Source organism: Microcebus murinus, chromosome 21 (genome assembly GCF_040939455.1).
Source record: "Microcebus murinus isolate Inina chromosome 21, M.murinus_Inina_mat1.0, whole genome shotgun sequence".
Classification (NCBI taxonomy): domain Eukaryota; kingdom Metazoa; phylum Chordata; class Mammalia; order Primates; family Cheirogaleidae; genus Microcebus; species Microcebus murinus.
In genome coordinates this window covers 31891236-31915189 of record NC_134124.1, presented here as the reverse complement: position 1 = coordinate 31915189, position 23954 = coordinate 31891236, and the positions used below count along the sequence as shown (strand labels likewise).

Sequence of the window (23954 nt, the reverse complement as noted above, 5' to 3'; positions counted from 1 at the left end):
GGAGGGAAGCGTTTACTTAATTTAAAGGAAGAGTTGTTGCCTCGAATTTTAAACTCCGGGATTATTTGTTTACATTTATTTCATTCTGGTCATTTGAGCTTAAATGTTTGAAGAAGATAATTGAACTCTGATAGAGGGAAGGAAGGAAAGGAATTCAGCTCATACCATAGTTTAAGATTTTGTGGTCAGAGGAGAGTCACATCTCTGGTGTGTGATCGGGCAGTTGTAGTGTCTACGCACACGGACTGTGGGCGTGGGAGTGCATGTGTGTGTACATACGCACACGTCTGCTCCGTGACTGTCGCAGTTCCTGTGGGCATTCGGAGCTGATCTTGAGTATCCTGTGAGCAATGGAGAATACCAAGCCTCAGAGAGGGAAATGACTCGCCCTAAGTCACACAGCAAAACAGGTGCGGAAACTGGCGTAGAACGTACATGATGGTGTGGTTCAGATGACTCCCAGCCCCCCGAATAGCATATGATGTATGTTCACAGAGGTGTGCCAATGAGTGTGTTTGTGCATACGTGTGTCTTTAAAAATCACCTCCAAGCCACAGGCAGTGAGGAAGAGGCCTGGGGCCTCCCTGCCTCCCGCTTGCAGTTCAGAGTAGCCGCGGTGTGAGTTTGCAGGGCTGGCGGTCAAGCTGGGTATCTAAACAAATGGAAGGCACAAGAGCAAAGCGGGAGAGGGGAAAGTAGGCAACATATGCTGATGCCCAAGGGATTTAGGCGTGTTGCATTCTGCCAGGCTGGTGCAAGTCTTTTTTTTTTTTTTTTTTTTTTTTTTTTTTTATAATCTGTGTGTTTGCTCGGGAGAAGGAAAATGGCTTTGCACACATTAAGGAGATGCAGAATGGGCATTAAGGTTCCTAGCACAGTGCACGGCTTGTATCAAAGATTCTATAAATGCATATTTTTAAAAAAATGTGTCCCAGCGCCAAGCTGGAAGGACTCTTCCAGAAAGAAGTGGCGAGACTTTTCCTCCAGCCCTTCCTTTGCGCGTCCTTCCTCTCTAGCCTTCCCCCGTCCTTTAAGACTCAATCCTGGGCAGATTCTCCCAGAACAACATGATAACGTGAATCGTGGTGGGATGAGGAGCCCGGCAGGCTTCCAGGCAGCAGGTCCATCGTAGTAGCGAGGCTTATTTTAGTGAAGCCAAAAGCAAGAGAAAGGAAAATCTCTACCTTTTTCTCTCTATCTCCCCCGTCTCTGTCTCCACGTGTGTCTCACTCTGCGTGTCGCTGTGCGGGCACATCTGTGTGTTCACAGGTCCCAGCCTTCACTTGGCCTTTAAGGCTATTTGTTAGAAGGACATGCCAGGGCTCTGCAGGGAACTGGGTGTTTCACAGATGGTGTTCTTTGCTTGTAGCAAAGAAACTGTAAGTTATAACCACCACCATAAGGCTGGTTAACTGTGGCTATTAATCCCCTGAAAGAAGAGTAACAAAAGCGTCCACCTTGAGGTAGATTTAGGGGTGCTTTGTTCCACCAGGCTGGTGCGAATGTCCTTTTATGATGCGTGTTTGCGTGTGGGAAAGACAATGTCCTCGCACACATGAAAGAGACGCAGAATGTGCCTCAGAGTGCCTGGCACAGTGCATGGCGTGTGTCCACGATTCTGTGAATGCATATTTTTAAAAAAAAAAATAATAAATGTGCTTCAGCTCTGAGCCGGCAGCCATGGTGAGGTTATTAGAACTAGACTTTGCATGGGTTTGGAAGGCGACTCCGTTTAGTAGCACCATTTTGAGCAGATGCAATGGAGTCGCTGGGATAAAAACAAAGCATCTCCCCTCTCTCGAGACCAACAGTTGACACAACTCAGGCAGCCTGACTTTCCAGAAAGAACCAGCAACCAGGGCTGGAGTGGCCGTCATTGGGGTTTGACCTGCTGTTGGGCGGTTGGAAAGCAGGTCGAGATTAGATCTCATTTAGCGTTGGGCCTGCTGCAGATTGGATTTCTCCCTGTTAGACTGGAGACACTCTGATAAGAAGGCTCTGATTAGAATACCCTGGTCGTCTGGGTAATTTCCTCTCCTTTGACTCAAAGGCTTTTTGTGAGAGGTTCGTATTTTTTCTTCTCGTTCCAGCTCTCAAATTATCAGCACAAAAGCAGAGCTGTCTCTGAGGCACACAGTGGTCCTGGACATTTCGTTTCTGCCACTTGCGATGCCGCCAGTAATAAAGTAGGGACATTGAAGTTGGGGGTCCTGCCTGCCTCTCTTCTTCCCCCATTTCTCTGGACTTTTCAGCCATCCCACCACACTTGCCCGTTCCAGAGGGCACCCAGCCAGCTGCCCTGGGTGGTTTTCTTGGCATGTTCCTTTGGGCAAATGGCCAGAACTCTTGACCCTTCTCTGAAGAATACCTGAGTTTCTCTAAGGCTGCAGCCAGTGGGTCTACGTGGACACGTCTTCAGCAGTGCTGAGAAATGCCCACTAGACATGACACCCGTCCTGAGCCTTACAAGAATTACCCTCTTTAGTTTAAGTTCCATAGTCTTAGAGTTCAAAGGAACTTCAGGGCTCCAAGCACAGCCTCCCACCCCTGCTGGGACAGAAACCCCTCCCACTCACTCTCTGTGACAAATCCTCCTGTCGCTCACCCACTGATGGTTGCTGTGATAAGTCCTAACTGTGTAATTAGAAGGTTAGAAAGCTCTTTCTTATACTAAATGTCAGTAGTGGCTTCTGGGAAACTCAGAAAAGCCTGTTATCGTTGTCCTCAGATGTTTGAAATAACTGGTATATCTCCCTGTAATTAATCCTAAACAGGTTCAGTTCCTGCAGCCATTCATTGTGTAAACGCACATTCATTGTTTATCACGAGCAACCCTTACTGTCTTTGGGGACGCAAAGACAGTCTGCCTGCTTCCCTCAACGCTGGCTGCTAGTGAGTGAGTTGGGTGTCCATTTAAACACTAGGAAGTGTGTTCAGAACTGAAATATCCCACATGGAGGATTCTCAAACACCTGAGAGTGAGAACAGGACGTACTACTGGGCGTGTGCTCGATCTAGGGACGGGAACCGCTGGATTACCAGAGAGGTGACCTGTCCTCCTCCTCACCGGAAGGTCAGGCCAGATGTCTTGCTCTCTCCGCTCGCTGCCCACCCGGGCTGCCGGGATGTCTGTGGAGGTGGTGGTCCTGCGTGGGCGGCCAGCCGCTGCGCCCCCAGACCCCTTGCTCGAAGCTCAGGGGTCCATCCCCCCCGGAGCAGGAAGCGCAGTCAGCGTGTAGCTAGGGGCTGTCATTTCCTTCTCTGATGGACAGCTGCAAGCTGCGCAGTTACAGCTGCCGCCCAGGGAATAAAGAGCATTCATTCGGTGCTCATCGATTGCATGGCATGCATAGGGAAGTCGCTCAAGTGGGGAGGGCAGTCATTTGAGGTGGAAGCTTTTAAACTCGCTCCAGGAGGTCTTAAACCAAACCAGACCATCTTCGTGCTGGAATAAGTTAAGACAACTCAGGCACCTGTTGTTTAATTTTCTTGGAAGGCAGACAAGACCATTCGAGGCTCTTGGAGTTTGCCAAGCAACGTGGCAATTACAGAACAGTGAGCAAAAGTTCACTCCCTGCAGTTCACTTCCCCTCGCCAGCTGTTTCACGGGGACCCCTCGATACTCCCGCTAATAATAGCAGGTCACACTTATCGAGTGCTTAATACGCGTTCCAGGATCTGTGCTCAGCAACTTCACGTGTGTCATCGCATTTCATCTTTACAACACGAAGAGGAAGATATCGTTGAAAGGTCCATTTTACAGATGGGGAAACTGAGGGTTAAGTGACTTGGCCATTGTCACTCAGCACGTCAGTGATGGAGCCACGTTTGGAACCTAGGCAGGCTGACTCTGGAGTCCATGCCCTTAACCAAGCACACCCTTCCAGAGACTTCTGCTTCCCCCAGCTACGGGCTGATCTGCAGAGCAGTTTCGTGACATGCAGGACAAGAATTCCTCGAGGGCGGAACCCAAGCCCAGGAGAAGGGGCTCCAAAGTGTCACTCAGCTCCTCGTGTTATGCCTCACTGGAAGGTCGTGGCCGCTGTCTCCAAGGAACTTTCTCTGGTTCCTTGTCGTCACACCCCTGGGGTTTGCCCTCAGCCCCGCGGGAGGGTGACCAAGGCGCTGCTTGTCTTCAGAGACTCAGTTGAGGTGGGACAGCGAGAATCGATCCAGCAGTGGTAGCAGACTCGCATGGTGATGTGTTCTCGAGGGAGAGGTGCCTCCTTCTCTTGTGTACCTGGCACTTGCTAAGGAAAACCCTTGGGGAGACTTAAATTCTCACCCTTCCATGCCCGGTCACTGAGCAAATGGTTCATCCTCTTAAACTACGAATTAGTAATCAGGTGGCAATCAGATAGGAAAGTGACCACCCTAATAGTCATCTGAGGAAGAGAGGGGCACACCTAGCCACAATAGGTAAGGTCACTTGATCTCCCGATACCCAGGGAATGCCTCTCCCACTTGGGTCTCTCAGAATCTCAGCCTTCCTCTGACTCCCTTGGGGACCCCACCTGCTTGCACCCCGTTCTAGGGCCCTCCTGTGTCTCTGGAGTAGAAGAAAGGCTTGTGTTTCAGACAGGCCACCCGATGGCATTGCTGCGTGCGCAGTTTCCCCTGCATCAGAAATCACCATGACAACCCACGGCGCTTGACAAGCCATGCAGTCATTATCAGGAGAGAAGGGCAGAGTCATCTTTGCCCCTGCTTGGGACTAAAAGGACTCCTCCTAGTTCCTCTGTGTTTAGCGTGGTGTGGCCCAGAGACCCGTCCACAGGCACACAGAAGATTCTGGGCAGGGTCAGAGTTTCTCAGTATCGCAGCACCAGCAATCACAGGTTCCTCCCTGCATCCGGCCTCAGGAGACTGCTGAAGGGCAAGTTAATCCCCTTATTTCATAGGGGAAGGATGAGAACATGATGTTCTAAAGCAAGAGAGTAGTCCTTATGGCAACTAATGGATAAAGAAATTCAGGATGACAGAGGGATAATTCTAGAAAAATAAAAAAGAAGGAAGGCATCGTAATGAGGGAGGTTTGTCTCTATATCCTGCAGCTTAACCAGGGGTCTAGAATAGCTCCCCTAATTGTCGTCCTCACTAATAATAGTTCACGCCAATGTGTCGTGGTGGTAAATACTTCCGGGGACACACATAATATTTCTTTATAAAAAAAAATAACCAGAGAGCTTTTATAGCCCCTTTTTAAAAAATTATTCTTCTACTTGAGGACCAGAGAAAGGGTCGTGCCAGATGGCTGTTGGTACCATCGTTGTCCTCCCACGGATCTGCATCTGCATGTTTACGAAGCAGAAACTGCCCTGCCCTGTTTTCAGAAAAGGAGGTCCACGAAGCATCCCTCTTGGCCGGAGCCTGGGCCCATCTTCCTATTCCGGGGCCTTTCTGGAAAGAACCTCCGTCCATTCTCCTGCGAAGGGCTACTGCACTCTTCCTTGGCACAGCTCTCTGAGAAGACCTTGCCCTCCGGAGTTTGGAAAATGCTTTCGGCATTTCCAGACAAATGCCATAGAAGTGGGAGGAGTAACATAACCTAACCAGTTTCTCCCACAGACCCACAGTCAGGTGCGGAGGGTGCAAATGCCACCCGGAATGATAGCTCTGGGCCCCGAATCAACACGTGAATCGCTGGAGTTGCCAAGGTGATGTGGATGCAATTTATCACGAAGCCGGACTCCAGATGTGCGTGTTCCGAACCCTGTAGCAGAGGCCTGTGAGCGCATTCGTCGCCGAGCACTGCATCTGAGCGGGGACCATGGCCGTCGGTGGGGCTCTGGGGTCTTCCGCCCCACTGGCCTTTAGAGACTGGGCGTGATGGGTCCTTTTTACAGACCACAGCGCACCTCGTTTTCCTCCTGGAGGGCCATCCCCCCATGCGACCTGGACCCTGAACAAATGAAGCTACTTACTGCGAGCAACAAGGACACCCGGGCCTGTTCTGCCCGAGCCGGTCCCCGTCCTCCAGCAGGAAGACTGAGTCACGGGAGCCCCGTTTAGCCCCAGCCCTAGCCTTTCGTTTTCCCCCGCGAGCTCCAGCGAGGCGACTCTCTGTGGCTTCTGTTTCTGGCCCTGCTTTTCCTGAAGGCAACAGCTCCTGGAAAGGATTATCTCTCCGCGGCGCGTCATGTTGGTGAGCCGATGGGCTGAGTGCTAATACCTCTTGACACGGAACATATGTGGCAGCCGAAAGTGCTCGGGGAAGAGGGGTGGCAGAGGGCCTCCCAGAGCTCACACTTGGAAATAAATTTAGAAGGCGCTACACACAAACTCCCACTCTCGAATGTGCCACTCTCCTTAATTTCCTGTGGCGGGAACATGGCTCTTTTCGTTGTGTTTTATTGTAAGATCAACTCTTGAGTCGATGGGAGTAGCTACAAAGAGGATGTCTCCACCTCCTACCGCAAGCATCACGTGACTCCCGCGGTCCCTTCGTGAGAGAGCACTGGGTGTCAGGGTGACATAATTGCTGGGAGCAGTCTTTGGACTGTCTCAGCATGGGTCCAAATAGTAAGCTACCACTCACTGGTTGTGGAACTTTGGTCAAAGTTATGGAAGCCCTCTGAGTCCCGCAAGTGTCGCCTGTCAAAGGGAGACAGTATTTACCTGGCAGGACTGTTGGGAGGTTAAACAAATTGATATTTGTAACGTGCTTGGCAAGTGCCTGGCCACGTGCAGTGTGCAGCACACGTTACCCATTGGGTCACGTGGCCCCTGCTGTTCACCTGCTCTGATCATCTCTTTTTATTTCTGTGACTTCCGAGGCTCCTTTGAAAGGTGGATCTGGGGACAAGTGGCCCCAAGATAGTTGGATCTGCTTCTGGGGAAATATTTATGAACACATATGCCCCCAACCACCTGACTCACTGGATCCAACAGAAGATGAGACTGAGGTCTAGTTGGCTTGTCAAAGTTTTCCGTTTGAGGACCAGGCAGCCTCTTGGATGAGGCAACCTGGAACATCCCACCTTTTGTGCTATTGCTATTGCCTCTGTCTCATCATTGTCTTCTGGCCTGCCCAGAATACAGTAAAAATTCAGGGGAGGCGAGCACAGAGCCAAGCATACCAGCTCCCACATCAGTATTTAATAGTCATCGATCTCTGAAGGTAGAAGCCCTGCCTTGTATAGGTAGGTACAAGCTACGCAGGAAAGGAGCTGTCAGCTTGTACCAGCATAAAGTTTGGTGAGCATCCCAAGCTGAGACTCCTTCCCAAGAGTCAGCAGGACTTCTGATGCTCCACACTCCCAAGAGGCAAACCAAGGTCTTCCAGACCCAGCCAGACCTTTGTCTACCTAAAGTAAGCTCAGGTACATCCTAAGGCCAGCAAAAATGGCCACTCCCCAGAGAGCAAACATGGAAAAGAGACCATGGATTTTGCGTAATGGATAAGAGCTGGAGCTTCACTTACTGCCGGGGGACCTTGGTCAAGTCATCACACCTCCGAACCTCAGTTTCCTCATCGGAATAATGAAGATAATCACAGCGCACAAGATAATGCATGGAAAGTGCTTTGTAAAATGCTTGGCACAGGCCTACACACAAAGATGTCATCTCCAGAGCGGATGCTGCATTCTTATCATCATCTCACACAGCAGTTACCCCACAGCTCCTCAAAGGGGGTGCACCAAGACACATCAAGCATCCTAGAGTCTCTGCTACAAAGAGAGCGAATCGGTCCCTCTGGTGAAAGAGGGAGGTCTGTGTTCAGGACTTCTTATAGAATTGCTGAGTCCCATCTCATATAGTTGTTTATTCCCTGTGTGCTCCACAATACAGCGCTTTTTAAATTCTCTTCCAACTCTTGTCCACGTACCAGACAGCTCAGAGCTCCTTTCATGGAAGCCAGGCTGAGCGAGTAGCTGCCAACCTTCCTCCCCAAGGAGAGAGGGCAGAGGGACAGGCTGTTAGATCTTGCTGATGCTGGCAATCAGTGAGGCTGTCCTCGGCATCTAATTCTGGATAAGCAGCTTAATTTTATCGCTTCCTGCACCTACACGTCTCGCCCGAGGGGGCCAAGCATCCTGGGAGAGAATGAGTGACCAGGAGGCTCTGCCCTTTCGCATCTTCTTTGGCTCCAAGCTTTACAAGCTCTGTACCTTGAGCTATCTTTGCCTAGAAATTCTGCCAGCCTGGGTTGTTTTGATGCCTTATGTCTTTGAAACAACATCCCATGCTGAGAGATCTAGGAGCAGTAGGAAACAAAGAAGGATCTGGATAAGAAACAGGAGCTTGGCTGGGTCTGATGAGTGAGGAGGGTTGCCAAGGTGGCACTCAGTTTGGAAGTCCTTTCAAGGCAGGCCAACATTCTCTCTCCCCATGGCCATCCTCCTTGTCCGGTGTCTAACACTCCCCAGAACCGAGCACTACAACTGGGCTCACAAATCTGCACTGGGGTCTCAAATCTAAATGCCTACTCTGGCAGGGAAGGTCAAATAAACGTATGAAGGGTGCTTAGTAGGGAGTAGTGAGGACTGTGGCAAACAGAGAGCCTAAGTCCTATCTAACGAGGGAAGCCACCGCATGGCTGCCTCGGTGGACCCACTGTTGCCCAAGTGTCAGAATTGTGTTTTTTAAGAGAAAAATCTAGGGGGAGGGATATATGAAATTTAAAACACAGGAAGGGCTGAATGAACAGATTTGCATGTGGCATGTTGCAGTATGTCGTAAGGAGGTTCTATCCTCAGACCATCAGACAGGTACCTCTGACCTGGTCTGTACTGAATAATTCAACATTTCCTAGTGAGATGCTACATTCAGAAGGCCCTGAATATCAAGGTTTGGAACAAATCATTTATCATGCACGTTTTTTTTTGGTAGACGAACCCAAACCTCTGTGTGTGTATGTGTGTGCGTGTGTGTGCGTGTGTGTGTTTCGCTTGGCCCTGCGGGGTCCTCTAACTTTTCTCCCAGTTTCTCAGCTCCATGATATATTTCTTTGAATGCCCCCCTACTCCCCCCCACCCAAATAGACTGACCTTGACTGTGATTTAATACACAAAGCAGGGGAAATTCTTGGGGGAAATGTTGCAAAGAGGATAGGCAGGTGGGCGGGGTAGATAAGACATTCACAAAGAAGAAACAGTCCTCTAGAGACCTGAATTATCCTAACCATTTCCAGCAAGCGTCCTGGAAATGTGTGTGTGCCCTTGAACAAGCCCGCCACGCCCAGCCTCAGTTTCCTCACCTGTAACGTGTGAGGCTGGCTCTGCCCATCTGCCCAGATTATTATGAGAATAATGGGATGTCAGGAAGGCACTCTGGAAAGCGTCGGACGTATTCTAGCAGCGTGAGCTTTTTCTCTGTGTGTGGCAGGAGGACATCTGTGTGAACCCTTGGGACCTTGCCCGTTATTAGCCAGATTAAACAGGCAGTTCTTCTTCCACTTGTCACTGCTACAGCTGCCTGCCTGCACACGGGGGGCACGGGGGACTGCAGCAAGGGAGAGGTGGCACGGATGATCCAGCGCCACGGGCAGCCCCACTGTTGCCAGCTGGTCCCCCCGCATCCCGGTGTCGAGAGACTCCCGAGCTGAGCCAGGCGGTCACACGTGGCGGGGGTCGTTCCCCACCAGGGAAGCTCTGAGCCAGGCTTGAGCATAAACATTTTTAATTCAGCATCTGTGCTGGTTGGTTTAGTTCCTCCTTCATCCCACTTTCATTGAAGGAGGGGGTAAGAAATGATTTTGCACCGGTTTCAAAATCAGGAGCACAACTGGTCAGTCTAAGATCAGCAAAGGAAATTCTTAGGACCTAAGTTGGCTTGACTTGCCCGACCTGGAAAAGCCTCTGCAACCCTTACAGCGTTCCTCTCTGCTAGACCAGAGGGCAGCTTCCTGTGACGCTTTTTTGGGGGGAGGGGTGGGGGAGGGTCTGGAGAGCTAAAAATACAGCAGAATGGGTGCCTTGTGGGCAGGAAGGGATTGGCGTCACCTTAGAGGAGACCCATGTGGAGTTGGGTCTTCATAAGGAATAAGCACTAAGAATAAACAGAGAAAAAACAAATAGTTGTCATTTATGCCGTGATGGAGCTTTTAGTCTCGTGCCAAAAGCAAATGCTAAACAAATATCCTAAGATTGCAAATTGAGATGAGTGGCAGCAGGGAGACAGCAGGGGTGTGAGAGGCGACAACAGGGCCTGTCGATGAGGCAGTCAGGGTGGGCCTCTCCGAGGAGGTGGCGTGCAGTGGGGGAACAGCCGGCCTTGCTGGAATAGGGTGAGGGGGGTGCTCAGAGGACCTGGGCAGAGGCACTCACGGTGCGTTTGAGGAACGAAAAAGCAGTGGTGAGACTGAAGGGGAGTGACTGGGGAAGTGGGGTTAGGATGAGGTTGGGGAAAGGGCAGAGGTCAAATCACACGTGTGCACACACACGGATGCCTTTTTCCCCGGAGGATGACCTGTAACTTTCATCAGATTTCCAACGAGATCAGTGGTGCAAAAGAACGCCGAGGAATTTTCTGAATCAAATGGCCCCTAGTCAATCAACCAGAGCTTTCAAACCGTGATGCCAGATGATTGTTTTTCCTTTTCAGTTCCTGAAAGCTCTGAATTCGAAAGCAGACAGTGAAGCACATGGGGTGGCCCATTTCAGGTCTTCCTTCAAGGTCGTGGGTGCAAGGGTGATGTCGGTGTGTGGTGCAGTGTCATGGTGACTGTGTGTGCGAGTGCCCAGCTACGTTTGGAGTTTCAGTAGCCACAGGAGTGCAGCCCCCTCTCTTTTGTGTTCCATGGCAAGAGCTCAGGGCTGCAGGGATGAGTGACAGGAGCATTGCAGCCCGTCCCCTGCAGGTGCAGCCCTCACCCCGTGGGTCAGCGGGTCAGCACCAGGATGAGCGAGTCACCCGCCTCTCCTCTGCTTGCAGCCTCCTCAATGCCAACAAGATCAACTGCCTGCGGGTGAACACCTTTCAGGACCTGCAGGACCTCACCTTGCTCTCCCTGTATGACAACAAGCTGCAGACCATCAGCAAGGGGCTCTTTGCCCCTCTGCAGTCCATCCAGACTCTGTGAGTATGCTGCCCGGAGTCCCAGCGGGTGCCAGGGCAGCTGGAGACCCCAAACGGAGACCCCATCAGGGACAGCGCCCAAATAAAGGCAGAAGGAGGGCATCCAGGAGGCGTTCTAGAGCCTGCAGTGAGGCTAGAATAATAAAAATAGTAATAGCTTACCTGCACTGAGCGCTTGCACAGTGCTCGACACTGTGCAGAGTGCTTGCCCTGTCTGTTTAATAAAACCCTTAAGCTCAACAACAACCCTATTTGGTAGAAGCTGTTATTATCCCCAGTTTATATATGAGGCAACCAAGGCACAGAAAGGTTAGGTAACTTACTCAAGGTCACACAGCTAGTAAGGAGCAGGATTTGAATCCAGACAGAGGCACTCCTGAGCCACACTCGTAACCACCGTGGCCACTGTATTCCGAGCAGCTCCGTCTCTGCTGATGCCCCATTCCTGCCGATCCAAAATCCCCCCTCCAGCGTGCAAAACCCAGCCTCTGATACGGGCACTCGGAATATTTCATCTCTCTCCCTGGGATGTATTTCCTCACTTCCAAGCACTGCAGATGTTCATAAATATTTCAGTTAAATATATGACATCTGAGTACAGATCTCAGCCCAATTTCTGATGGTTCCAGCCTTAGGCTTAGATCCCAGCCCCAGGCCTGCCATGAGCCTGGGGGCTTCTGGAGACCCTGCAAGTCACCTGGCACTTACTGCCCCTGTAGCCAGAGACAGGAACTGGTAGGCAGTCAGAGCAGCTGCTGTGTAGTGAGCACCCACCACGTGCCAAGCCCCGTGTTCGGTGCTCTGCGGAGTGTTTCTTACTCAGCCAGGGAGGCCCACGGTGCTCTCATGATGACGAGGCTAATTGCAACAATGCCACTGCTATATATGGAACACCCACCATATGCCAGGCGCCGTGCCAGCTGCTTTATGTGCCTGGTGTCACTGAGCTTGGAGAAATAAAATGCATTCTACCCGAAGTGCAAACTCGAAGCCCGCGCCTTGCTTGGCCCGTCAGAATTGGCGTGGGCGAGAGGAGAGGCAGTGGGTGGTGGATGCTGCCCTACGTGGGAAGGGCTGGGAGACAGATTCTCCAGACCAGATGCCAGCTGCATCTGTGACTGTCTTTTGCAGACAGCAGGCCTCAGGCCCTCTCCTGGAGTCCTGTCTGAAAGCAGGGCCCGCCAGGCCCCCTGGGGCGATGGGGGGAGGGGAGGGGGGACCCGGCAACGGGTCGCCAGGACCCAGCAGCACCAGGAAGGGTGGTGGTGGAGCGAGGCACCGTGGGTCACTCCTGATTAACAGTCCCATCCCTCTCGCAGCCACTTAGCCCAAAACCCGTTTGTGTGCGACTGCCACTTGAAGTGGCTGGCGGACTACCTCCAGGACAACCCCATCGAGACAAGCGGGGCCCGCTGCAGCAGCCCGCGCCGGCTCGCCAACAAGCGCATCAGCCAGATCAAGAGCAAGAAGTTCCGCTGCTCAGGTAATCAGGTTACCAGGCCGGGCCCGCTTTGTGGCTCGGAATACAGCAGCCTCGGAGAGGCCGGTAATCCAATCTGGAGGACAGCGAGCACTGTAATGGCTCCTGCAAATTAAATTGGGGAAATGCAGTTAGCCCTGCACAAAACCAATTACCTGATGGATTTAAAATAAAACACAAACACACACACACACACACACACACACAAAATAAAGGCATGGGGGAGGGGCGGCGGTTGCAGGGGACAGGGAACCCAGGCGGCAGTGTGTCTCAGAGCGAGGTAGAAGCAGGGTGAAGGGGGGGCGGCTTTTGCACATGTGCTCTTTAGAGCTAAGATTTATTTTTTTTAAGTTTCTAAAACATACTCCAGAGAGAACAGATAGGGAAGTAAATATAGCCCAGGCCGGGGTGCAGATGGTATGTGATCCTGGGGACCTCCCCACTAGGATGTGGCAAAGACGATCAATCACTGTGTATTATGGGTTTCACATGTTCACGAAAAACACTTTTGCCAGCCACCTCTGCCGCCCCAGACAGCTACGTTCTGGGCGTGGAGAGAACAGTGAGAGCTGTGCCAGAGCAGAAACAAAGCCTTGTTTTCCTGTGCCCAAGCTCTGCCTAGAACCTTCCTCCCCACCCCCCTGCACCCAGGAAGGACATGTGGGTGAACGGCAGGGGAATGCTCAGCCCATCTTGGAACGAGAAGTAGCCCTCCTTGACCCGATAGCTAGATGAGCAGGCAGTTAAAAATGACCGTCATTTGTGTCCTTTTCTACTGGAAGAAATCATCAAGCCGCATTGTGTTCCCAGTGGCGAGAGATTGATAGCATGAAGTGCTGAGACGGGTTGGGGCCAACCTCACAATCTGTGTGTCAGCAACAACAGGTCTTCTGCCCCTGCCCCAGAGCCTGTGCTGCAAGCGAGTTTTCCCAGGGACAGTGCCAGCCCGTGGGACGGTCACCGGGAGAGGGCCGGTGGACAGGTTTCTTCCTGCAATGTGTTCTTGTCCTTTAGGTCAGACTCTTTAGTCTGTGTCTCTAGAATGATAAACTTGAGATACTTCATTTTTTTTTTAACAGAAGCAAATCCCTCAAGAGAGCTTGGCAATAACACAGGGACTTTGTGGCACTATGGGGAGTTGGTGCCAATTTGCCTTCCCCAGAATAGGGATGTCAATTATGAGAGCAATTTTGCACTTGTGATGAGCGCTGTGCTGGGCACTTCTAGTCTGATTTGCTCCTTCTAGTAGTCCTGTGAGCTGGGCAGGAGAGGTCCCCGAGCTACAGCAGAGGAGGCCGGGGGCTCAGAGGTGAAGGGGCACTCTGGGGTCACAGGCTAGCAGACAGTGGAGGTAGGACTGGACCCTAGGCCCAGCTTACTCCTCCATACCACGCCACATCTAGGAGAGAAGGAATATTTGGGAAGGAGTCGTACCTGTTTGAACGACTTTGCTCCCAGATCACATGGCCCCACCCCCTCCACTGTTTCCTTAGGTTCCTTTCTGGGCCTGGCAGCATCTCTGGGAAGAAAATCTCCTCCCAGCCCAGACCTGTCACCTGAGACACAACCGTCCTTTCCCAGGGCCTTTCCCCGTGTCTGATGCCAGCCTTGTTCCCCCCTTCCTACTGCTGTTTGGCCAGGGCTGAGTTAATTCGCTCTGCCGAGCCGTGGTGCCCAAGAAGAGGGGCAGTGAGAGTCAGAGGGGGGCAGGCAGGATACGCCTGCCAGCCCCCATCCTTGGGTCTTGTAAGTGTCCTGTCAATATCTTGCACCCCAGGTTGTGCCAAGGCCCTGGACCGCAGAGCAGAGATGGAGTCAGCCTGGGCCCCAAGGACCGGCATCTCCTGGGAATACAATCTGGGTGGTTGCCTGGGAATGGCTGTGGGCTGGGATCAGGGCTGGCAGTGTAGAAAGAACTAAATAGGAGAAAGAGGAAATCTAAAGAGGACCTAGGAAACAATAGAACTTAGTTCTAACTCTGGCTCTGCCACTACCTACCTACCTGTCTACACACCTACCTCTGCATTTGCAGGATCCTGGCTGCTTTTATGTGGAGTAGGAGTGGCTGGAAATTAAAAACACAGACGGGGGAAGGGGCCAGGTTCTTGGATTGACCCTGTCTAAAGAACTTTAATAATAATACTGAGCGGAAAGATTATCCCTATAAAGGAAGAGACGTTTGGAGCTGTGCTGAGCCTGGCAGGGAGCACTCGCCATGCTTCTGTTCTGTGTGGCTGAGAGAGCTGCTGCCGAGCTCAAAGGCCTTGGCTTTGAGAGACGCCAGGGCCCAGGCCTGCCTTGGCCTTGGGGCGATACCAGAACCACAGATCTAAAGCTGTGTGCTTCCAGGAAGCTCCAGAAGAGAGAAGGGGGGCAGGTGACACAGACTGGATTTGACAGATAATAACTCTGCATTTTACTTTCCCCTAAAAGCGCCCCCATTGAAAAGGCAGCTGATGTAATTAGGAGCCAATTTGAGCGCTGCTGCAGCAACGCGCAAAGCCGCTGCTTAGGCAGGGCGTCTGCCGCCCCAGCTGCCTGGTGTCTGCCGCCCTCCCTCAGCCGCCTCCGCCGCCCCGGGCAGCAGATCAGTTTAGGGCTGGATGCTGCCCACTGGGGAAATCTGACCATCAGCTGGAGTCCTCCTGAAAAGGTGCCATCTGGCTGCCTGGGCTCCCCAGGCCGGTCCCTGGGGAGCACGTGGCAGTTGCGGGGAGCTGTCTGCCTCCCCTCGTGCCTCCCCGCTTTGTGAGAGAAGAAACGCTCTTGTTGGAGAGCCCAGAGGGTGGTGATGCAATGTGTCCAAAGATGGCAGACAGCAAGACAGCGCTCAGGGAATTACAGAATTTGGGGGGCCTCAGAGGTCACCCAGCTTCCTCTGGAGATAAAGAAACTGGGGGCCCGCACAGCAGAGAAGTCTTATCTAAGGCATAGGTATTATTTTCAGGGCAACATCCGAAACCCAGGACTTCTGACATACTGTGAAGATTCTTGATAATCTGTCCCCTGTCCCCCACCCCTGCCTGGTCCCTCCGTTTCCTTTTGTAGAAGGAAAGCAAGGATAAGGAAAATGACAGCTTGGGGCTTGGCGGGCCAGAGGAGGGTGTCATGGGAGAGGGACAAATTCCCCCTGCTGTGTACTGAGGTGCTGATCGGACTCAAATACCAAGTCCCAGAACCAGAGCGTTCACAGAGCCCCGCGTGTCTGGGTGTCAAAGTGGAGCTGAGTGCAGATGACGTGGCTGGCTCTCATGCGAGGGCTGAGGGGCCAGGAGACACCAGCCCCAGCGCTGTGGCCCAGCTCTTCCCAACCGGGCCACCGCTGCAGGCAGCCTGAGCACTGTCAAGATGCTGAGACCATCTTGTCAACGGACTCAGTCCCAAAAACACATTGTGGAGGAATGGTGACCCTGGCCCTCATGTCAGAGGTCAGGCGGGGAGGGTCTCAGTCACCTGGCCCTGGCTGTAGTCTCTTCGAGGTGCACACCTCTGCAGCTCGCTGCCACGTGGGAGGAAGTCCCAAGTCAGCAGGTGCATGAAAACCGCTCCGATCTGTCACAACTGGGACTATAAAAACAGGGCACCCTCACCCTCCCCTGGGCCTTTGGCATCCCAGACAGTGGTTATCAATCAGTCCCACCCACTCCCATGATTCCCAGCCGAGGAAGAGATCAGGAAATCAAGAAAGACCCTAAAATTATGTTTCTTCCCCTCGCATGAATCACTTGCCTTCCCCTTCCTTCCTTCCTTCAGTCTGAAAAAGGCCACTCACTGAGAGGCGCTGGCCACCATCTCTGCAAAAGTCGTGGCTCCCAGCCCCACGCCCGAGGCCCTTTTGGCTGAGCTTCTCTTTCTCTGGCTAGGGAGATGTATTTTCCTTTGACACCACACTCCTCCTCTCCTCCACCTTAAATGATCTGGGGTGAACGAGAGCCAGAGGGTTTCTGGGGACCCTGATAGAGATTGAGGAGACGCCTGAATGATGAAATGTCACAAGGGGGCTTTTTTCCAAAAAGAGCATCGCAGCTTTGCTAGACCCCTGGGGACTGGGGACTGTCTCTGTTTAAGGGCAGAGAGGAATGGACTCTGAGGGAACCACTCGGCCGTGGGGGCTGGCCCTACACCGCAAAGCAGCAGACGATGCTTTGCTGAGTTTGATGTCTTGTCAGACCCACTGGTGTGACTGGATGGAGTTTGGAGGCTCAGTTCAGGCCTGAGATGTGACCGCAGACATCTGAGTGTCCTTGCATTCCCTCGGGAAGGATCCCTTCTGTCCTGACGCTCCTGAGTATGGGTGTCTGATGGTCTCCCACCTGTTCTCCTCCCCTCCTCCTGTGTCTCCCCTGGGGCGGGGCGCGAGGGCAGGGGGCTCCTGTCTTCGGAAGCGTTCCAGTGGAACCCCACTCCTGGTACTAATCACGCTCAGCGGGGGCCTGCTCCGGTTTCCGCTTCTCCACGCTGCTTCCTCTGAGCGCGCCTGTCCTCTCTCTGACGCTGCTTCCTGACCTTGACTCTGACCGGTCGCCGCGGGGCTTTCCTTTGTGCTTGATCTAACCATGTGGTGGAACGATGGAAACGGAACATGGTTCTGTCAAGCACCGCGGAAAGCACCGCGCTCTCCTGCAGCATGGCCCGCCACCGCCGCCACCGCTGGACACCTCTCCTCTGCTCTGGAGCACCGCAGCCCAGCACCTGCCGGCCCCGCCTCTCCCAGTCTCGACTCGCCAAGGGCAGGAGGGTGGGAGCCGCGAAGGACTCAGAGGAGGGTGAAATGGGTGTGGAGAAGCACGCTGGGGCCGAGCTAAGATCTGCATCCACTTCTCCTACCCAAAATGGAGCTGCCCTCCCCCAGTTCTAGCCCGGATGCCAGACAAGGAGTAACAGCTAGCTCCGAGCTCAGCAGATCTGTGCATCTTCTTCCGTTGGAAGGGAACAAGCCTCCCCAAGTCGTGTCCCCCTTGTTGCATGGGAGGGTCCCAGCCCAAGGCCCTTTCCCCCAGTGGTAGCTGACCCAGAGGGGACTCCATACCTCTTGTGAGCCCCACCACCCTTGCTGGTGTCCACTTCATTTGGAAGGAATGTGAGCATGAGAATGGATGAAACTAGCGTGAGTCCCAGACTTAGGACCTGGCCTGAGGCTCCCTCTGAACCTGACCCTCACTTCTCACGAAAACTTTGTCCCCGAACCCCACGAGGCCAAAAGCCCAGTCTGTCTCCTTGATCTTGAAAGCATAGTTAACACGGGGGTGCTGGGGGGGACGGGGCGGGGGACTGCGCGAAGCCTGCCGTCTCGGACAATAAAGAGAGGGATCTTGGTGCCTCTTATTGTGCTTGTTTCATGATAAATCCTAGATCCAGGGAAACTAGAAGATTGTGTTGCTGACTCCTGCCCAGGAGTCTGTGTCCTGCCCCCTGAGAGAGCCGAGGTGGGAACCACAGCCTGGCTGAGAACTAGGAGCTGGGCTGTGAGCTCCCGCCACGAGATGTGACTCTCTGTCCCCACTCCCTCAGATTGCCCCTCAGAGCCGAGCCAGCCGCTGCCGGGCAAGGGGGCATCTGTTTGCCTCTCCCAAATTTTGTTAACATATGTTGGGTGCTTGTCATACAGGCCAGACACTGAACTGTTTCACATCAGCACCTTGTTTAATTTTCACATCATTCTAGGTCCCATTTTACAGATGAGGATATTGAGACCCAGAAGGGTTAACTGATTCACCCAGGATCACCTGACTCCACAGTGGCTGTGCTCTCCTGCTAGAACACCCAGCCTTCCCAGCTCTGGACAGTGCCAGGGCCTTGAATTAGAACATTTTTTAAATCTTGAGTTGATAGGGAGTTGAAATTTTTTTTTAATACTCCCTTTCAAATAACTTGAGCAAGAGAGAGAAAAAGCACTATTCAAATGGCAGTTCCCCGCCAGGATCAACATTCCAAGATCCCGTTTGCACAGAGCAAATCCTCAGCCTGGAGAAATTCCCTTTCCCGCCTCACAGAGGGGGGCGTTCTGAGTGCCCCAGCCTGCGGGGGCCAGGCCTTTGGTTGTGGGGCCTCCCTGGTCCTGCGGCAGCAGGCTGTGACTCGGTGGCACCAGATGCCAGCTGTGGGCATGTCCCTCTGCTTTGAGGCAGATGGCGTAGCTCTGGTAACAGACTCGGATGGGGACAGCTCACTAGGAAGCGTCCTGCCCAACCGGTCCCCAGACTCTCAGTGAAACAGTGCTTTCCAGGCACTGCCGGCTGGTGCCCATCCTTGCTCAGAGTGGATGCGGTGTGCCCGCCCAAGTCCCCTAGATTCCCTCCATCACATGTGACCCTTTGCTTGGTCACATCACGTTCTTTCCAAGCTGACGGGCCCCGACAGGCCTTCACATTCCCCCCCGTTCCTCTTTCTGCTTCTTCCCTCACTTCCGTCCCACCCATCTTAGGGGTATTGGGAGTAGAGAGAGGAGCTCTGGACACAGGAGTTGGCAGGTTCGTGCTGATCAGATAATGATGAATTTGTGACTTCCAGTCAACAGACTGGTTGCCCAAAGGATGACACAAAATGCAGACTGCTAATGGCAGCAGCCATCCTGGGCCCGGCGTTGGCCTCTGACCCCAACCCAGCCAAGTCCGTCCAAAGAAGGAGAGCTTTGGTCCCCTGCCTGCCCCAAGCCCTGACCACACACCTGTGACATACGTTCCTCTCGGGAGTGGCCGCAGGGCAGGGGTTTATAATAAAGTCGTGTTGCTGTGGATTTGCACCTCCTACCCCCACCCCGTCTATTAAAGCCTGTCTGTGATCACATCCCGAGTGTCGTTGTTCTGGGCTGCCTGTGATGGGAGGAGGGCTCCAGGGGCAGGAGCAGGCGAAATGCCAGGTGACATCAACTCTTCCGAGGCCTGTCTCAGCCAGGGCTGAGTTTTATGGTCCTTCAAATCCTCCAGGGTCCCTCCTGTCTGAACTCGTCCCAAAGAGAAGCAACAGCCGCCTATTACCGTTGGTCCTCTCCTACTAAGTATTTCTGGCAGTGACAAATATGCATAGAGATTGAAATTGACTTTTAAAGCTCTGGAAAAGTTAAAAATACTTTTGGGTAGTTATGAGCATTAGGCATAACAAATGGCTCCGAGAAACCCTGGGTAGTTTCGGTAATGAAATATGAAGTGATGGCAGTGGCATTTCGGGCTGGCTCGAACTGGGGAACGAACTTTTTCGGTTATGTACGTACGCCGTTATTAACATTTCTGGCTCCCACTCGCATAAAATACCACATTCCGACCCCCTCGTTATTACAAACCAGGGCAATAACAAAAACAGCAGGGGGAGAAATATTGGAAAGAACACATTAGTCCATCAAATCTAATTGCAAAATCATTTCATTAAAATGGGTCAGTGGCTCCATTGCAGAGGTCCGCCAGTTATAATCTAACTATACTACCGAGAGCGATTCCTGCTAACTACAGACTGCTCTCACCTTGATTAAAACGAAAATGCACTTAATAGGCGGCTGTCCCCAGCCACAGCCCAGCCGGTGCACGCCTTCGGGCTCACCGCGTTGAAGAGCAGAGTGTGCCCCCTCCTGTCTTTCTGCCTTCCATCAGCAGTCAGAGCTCTTCCGCTTTGCAAGGGTCCCGTTATACGCACGGACTGAAGGAAAGAATCCACGTGTATGTGCGAAATGCCCCTTCGTGCCTTCGCTGGGCAGGTCCGCTGGTAGGGAACGGGAGCGGGTAGCCACCCAGCAGCATTTGCAAAGTGAAACTCGCCCAGGACTCGGCATGCTGATGTGTCTGGAGGAAAATGGCCCAGGTCAGAGTTATTCAGCGGGCAGTAGCTCACAAGCCGAGGCCAGAGATTTGCATGATACGTGGGACCAGGAAACCACGTGCATAACTGTGGGGCTGCGTGCACAGATTCTGCTCGCTCAAGCCTGAGGGTGGAGGAGGAGGTGAAGGAGGGGCTGGAGGGAGCAGAGAGGGAAAGGAAGGCAGGACCAGCCTTTGGACTCCCTGTCTTAAGCGTAGCTGGGACCCAACAAGTTCATTTCCAGTCAGGCACGTCCACAGGGAGACAATCTGAGGGGTGAGCAGCTAAGAGGGTGGGAGAGATCTGCTTCCTTCCTCGCCACGGGCCACTGCAAGAAAACATCCAATTCAATCCACCTCCACCAAGTCTGGCTTTATGGTCATTACAGGGACTGGGATAAAGGTTTGGGGAAAGCACATCCACAGTAAGGTGTAGCCTTAATCACGTGGTTCCTGGCAGCAGCCTGCCTGGGTTCATCCCTCTGCCCCGACTGGGTGCCCTGCGGGACTCAGTTTTCATATCTGTAAAGTGGAGTTATCATAACTTCAGAGATTGTGAGGATTAGATGGTATCACCCCTTTGAAGTTGGAAGAATACATGTTCAGTGACAGGCAGCTATTACCGCCAGCTACACTGGTGTTTTAGTGGCCCCCGAGATGCCGAGCGAATCACAGGCATCCGTACATCCCGTGACCCTTTCCAGAGGTGCTCACCCCCGCGACCTTACTCACATCTTCACGGTAGCCCCTGCGAGACAGGGGCAGCTGTTTGATTCCCATTTTCCATGTGGACAGACTGAGGCTGGTAAGTGGCAAGGCCTGGACAGACCCGCGCCCTCTGCTGCTACAAACCCACCTGCCGGTGCCCGCGTCGCTGCTGACCCCGCAGGGTCACCAGGGTGATCACCAGGGCAGCGCTCCCGTTCTCTGAGACACGCCCCAAACACGTACAGGACACTCGGGCGCTGGTGACACCCCACCCCGTGTTGGACGGGTGTGGACCGGGTGCTCGCTTCGTGCCCAGTAGTGTGCCAGTGAAGTGTTGGGGGCGAGGGCGTGGGGGAGACCCGGCCCACCGATGAGCCCGGGTGTCACGGGAGAACCAGAGCTCCGATTACCTCCGGAGTGATTCCACGGCCACGTGGGCGTCTGCCTGGGTGCCAGGAGTCACTCCTGATCACTAAAGCGCCCCCACCCCCACCCCTGGGCGTCTCTGAGACGTCAGATCACTGGTCCTATTACCATTATTGTGCAACCTCGAGAGAAATTCAATTCCAAAAAAGTAAATCTTAGCTCCCACTTTTAGCAGACCTTTCCCCGTGGTTAAACAGAACTTGCTAAGACAGAGGCCAAATCTGACCCTCAAGATACATTTTGTCTGTCTTCACAGTGTTTTAAATTTTATTACCAATATTGTTTAAGCATCTGGCTTCTCTTATTAAAAAATAAAAAAGGAATATCAGGAAACTGCGAGTCAAATTCCCAAGCATTAAAGCCGTGGGCTCCTGTTTCCTGAGTCTTCAACCCTCATGACTGTCTTGCCCAGTGTCGAAGCCAGGCGTGGATGGTCATTTATTGCCACACGCTTGGCCGCCTTCGCTCCTGCTGTTCTCTCCTGGGGCCTGGAGACAGCTGGGTCTGCGAGCCCTTCCCACACCTATTGCTCTGCTCTGGAGTTGCCCCCATCAAAGTCCCATCAAAATCTCGTCGTCTGGATTTTCATGAACATTTACAGGGCCCGTGGATGATAGGTGTCGTGAAATCGTAGGCTGAATTCTGTACACACGTGCCTGGGAGCGTTTCTGCAAGGAGAATATCCATCACTTTCATCATCTCAAAAAGATGATGAAAACTTTTTTTCATCTCAAAAAGATCTGTGACCCACAGCAGTGTGAGAGCCCACAGATCTCGAGCTGGGTTTCCCTGAGGACAGACAGTGATGAGGGACATAGACCCAGTGGGAGGCCGAAGGCCGGGGCCAGGGAGAGCACCGGCAAGGTGGCCAAACGGTGAACGCCATGCCGTGTCTGTCACTGGACCCCCCCCCAGCACCCCCAGAGCCCAATTTGTCAGGCCCTTCTTGCCTCCCCACCTGTACCCCCCGCAACCTCCAGCCCTGTTCAGGACTCGGGTGACGCTGACGCCCCCTCTTTGGCCCTGCCCAGGCTCCGAGGATTACCGCAGCAGGTTCAGCAGCGAGTGCTTCATGGACCTCGTGTGCCCCGAGAAGTGCCGCTGCGAGGGCACCGTCGTGGACTGCTCCAACCAGAAGCTGGCCCGAATCCCAAGCCACCTCCCCGAATATGTCACCGACCTGTAAGTCCAGCCCCCGTGTGAACTCCCCACTCCTCCCCCACACGCACACCTGGTCCCTCTGAGCCAGCCCTGGCTGGGTCTCCTGGAGGTGACCCCCTCCTGGCTCTGTCACCTGTGCATTTCCTGTCTTCTACATACTGGTCTGAGGACAGACACCCAGGCACCCTCCATGGACAGCCTGTTTGCAGGCAGTTCGTTCGTTCATGCTACGGTGTTCTCTGAACACCCACTGTGCCGGGCCCACCGGTTTCTACAATGAGCAAAGCAGAGAGTCCCTGCCAGCCCTTATGGGGCTTACAGTATAGCCAGAAAGATGTATGCTAAATAAACAGTTGTATTAAAGTGAGAAAAGAACTAGAATGATTAAATGTATCTGAACCTCCAATTAGCCATGCCAATAAAGGGACATGTTGGTTTATCCAAAAAAGGAAGAGCTAAAGCGTTTATAGCCTAGTGAAGGGTGAGGCACAGCCTGGGGGCTGACACCTGTCTCCTCCAGTCCTCCTGACATTGGGCAAGTTGTTTATCAGATCGAAGACTCAGTTTCCTAGCTGTGCAATGGAGGCTATCATGCCTAGCTCCCAGGGTGGTTGGGAAGATTGAGAAAGAGAAAGCAAACACAGAATTCATCGTGAGCCCTGACACAGAGTAAGCCCTGGATGAATGGTGGTGTTCCCCCTTATCATTACCGTTCTCTGACCTCACAAGTGGCGGTAGGACGCAGCGAGGCATGGCTTTCCCTGCCCTCCCGCTCCCCCTGAGCACACGTGAATCTCGGGCGTGCAGCCCTGAGCTGGCCCTGGTAGAGGGAAGTGGTCAGAAGGAGCTGAGGGGCTTGCAGGATTGGGAGGCCCCGGGGAAACCTTGGGGGTTTTAGGTTGTCACTGGTACTCCCACAAAATGAGGGCAGATCCATGATAATTGAGTGCTAAAAATACTTGTGCCCACGCAAGATATTCAAAAAGTCCACTGCACCCTAGTCAAAGGGGCTTCCTCTAGGAAGAGGAGGCTGATTTTCTCTCTCTTTCCACCCCATTCACATACGCCTCCTCTCCCTGCCATGCCTGGGGCAAACACTGAGGTCTGTGGACCTTCTCTCAGCGTGAGGTCCGGGTGGCAGCTCAGCTGAAGCCAGAGGAAGGGGGGGAGTCTGGGGGATGGCAAGTAGAGGACAACTAAGGAGGAGCCTTGTCCCCAGCTAACCCCTCACCTCATCCTCTTGCTTCCCATACAGGCGACTGAACGACAACGAGATATCTGTTCTAGAAGCCACGGGTATCTTCAAGAAGTTGCCCAACCTGCGGAAAATGTAAGTCAACCGCAGGAACTTGGCCGCAGCCTCTGCTCTCTGG

The 23954-nt window shown here is 53.1% G+C and overlaps 1 protein-coding gene across 1 annotated transcript in view; it reads left to right on the top strand.

Moving 5' to 3' along the window:
- The window catches only part of SLIT3 (slit guidance ligand 3), a 586308-nt gene that overhangs the window by 479844 nt on the left and 82510 nt on the right, over positions 1–23954 (top strand). The window contains exons 13-16 of the mRNA XM_012780961.2: positions 10876–11019; positions 12339–12502; positions 22452–22602; positions 23837–23911. Coding sequence (XP_012636415.2) covers positions 10876–11019; positions 12339–12502; positions 22452–22602; positions 23837–23911 — 534 coding nt within the window. The remainder of the gene's footprint in view (positions 1–10875; positions 11020–12338; positions 12503–22451; positions 22603–23836; positions 23912–23954) is intronic.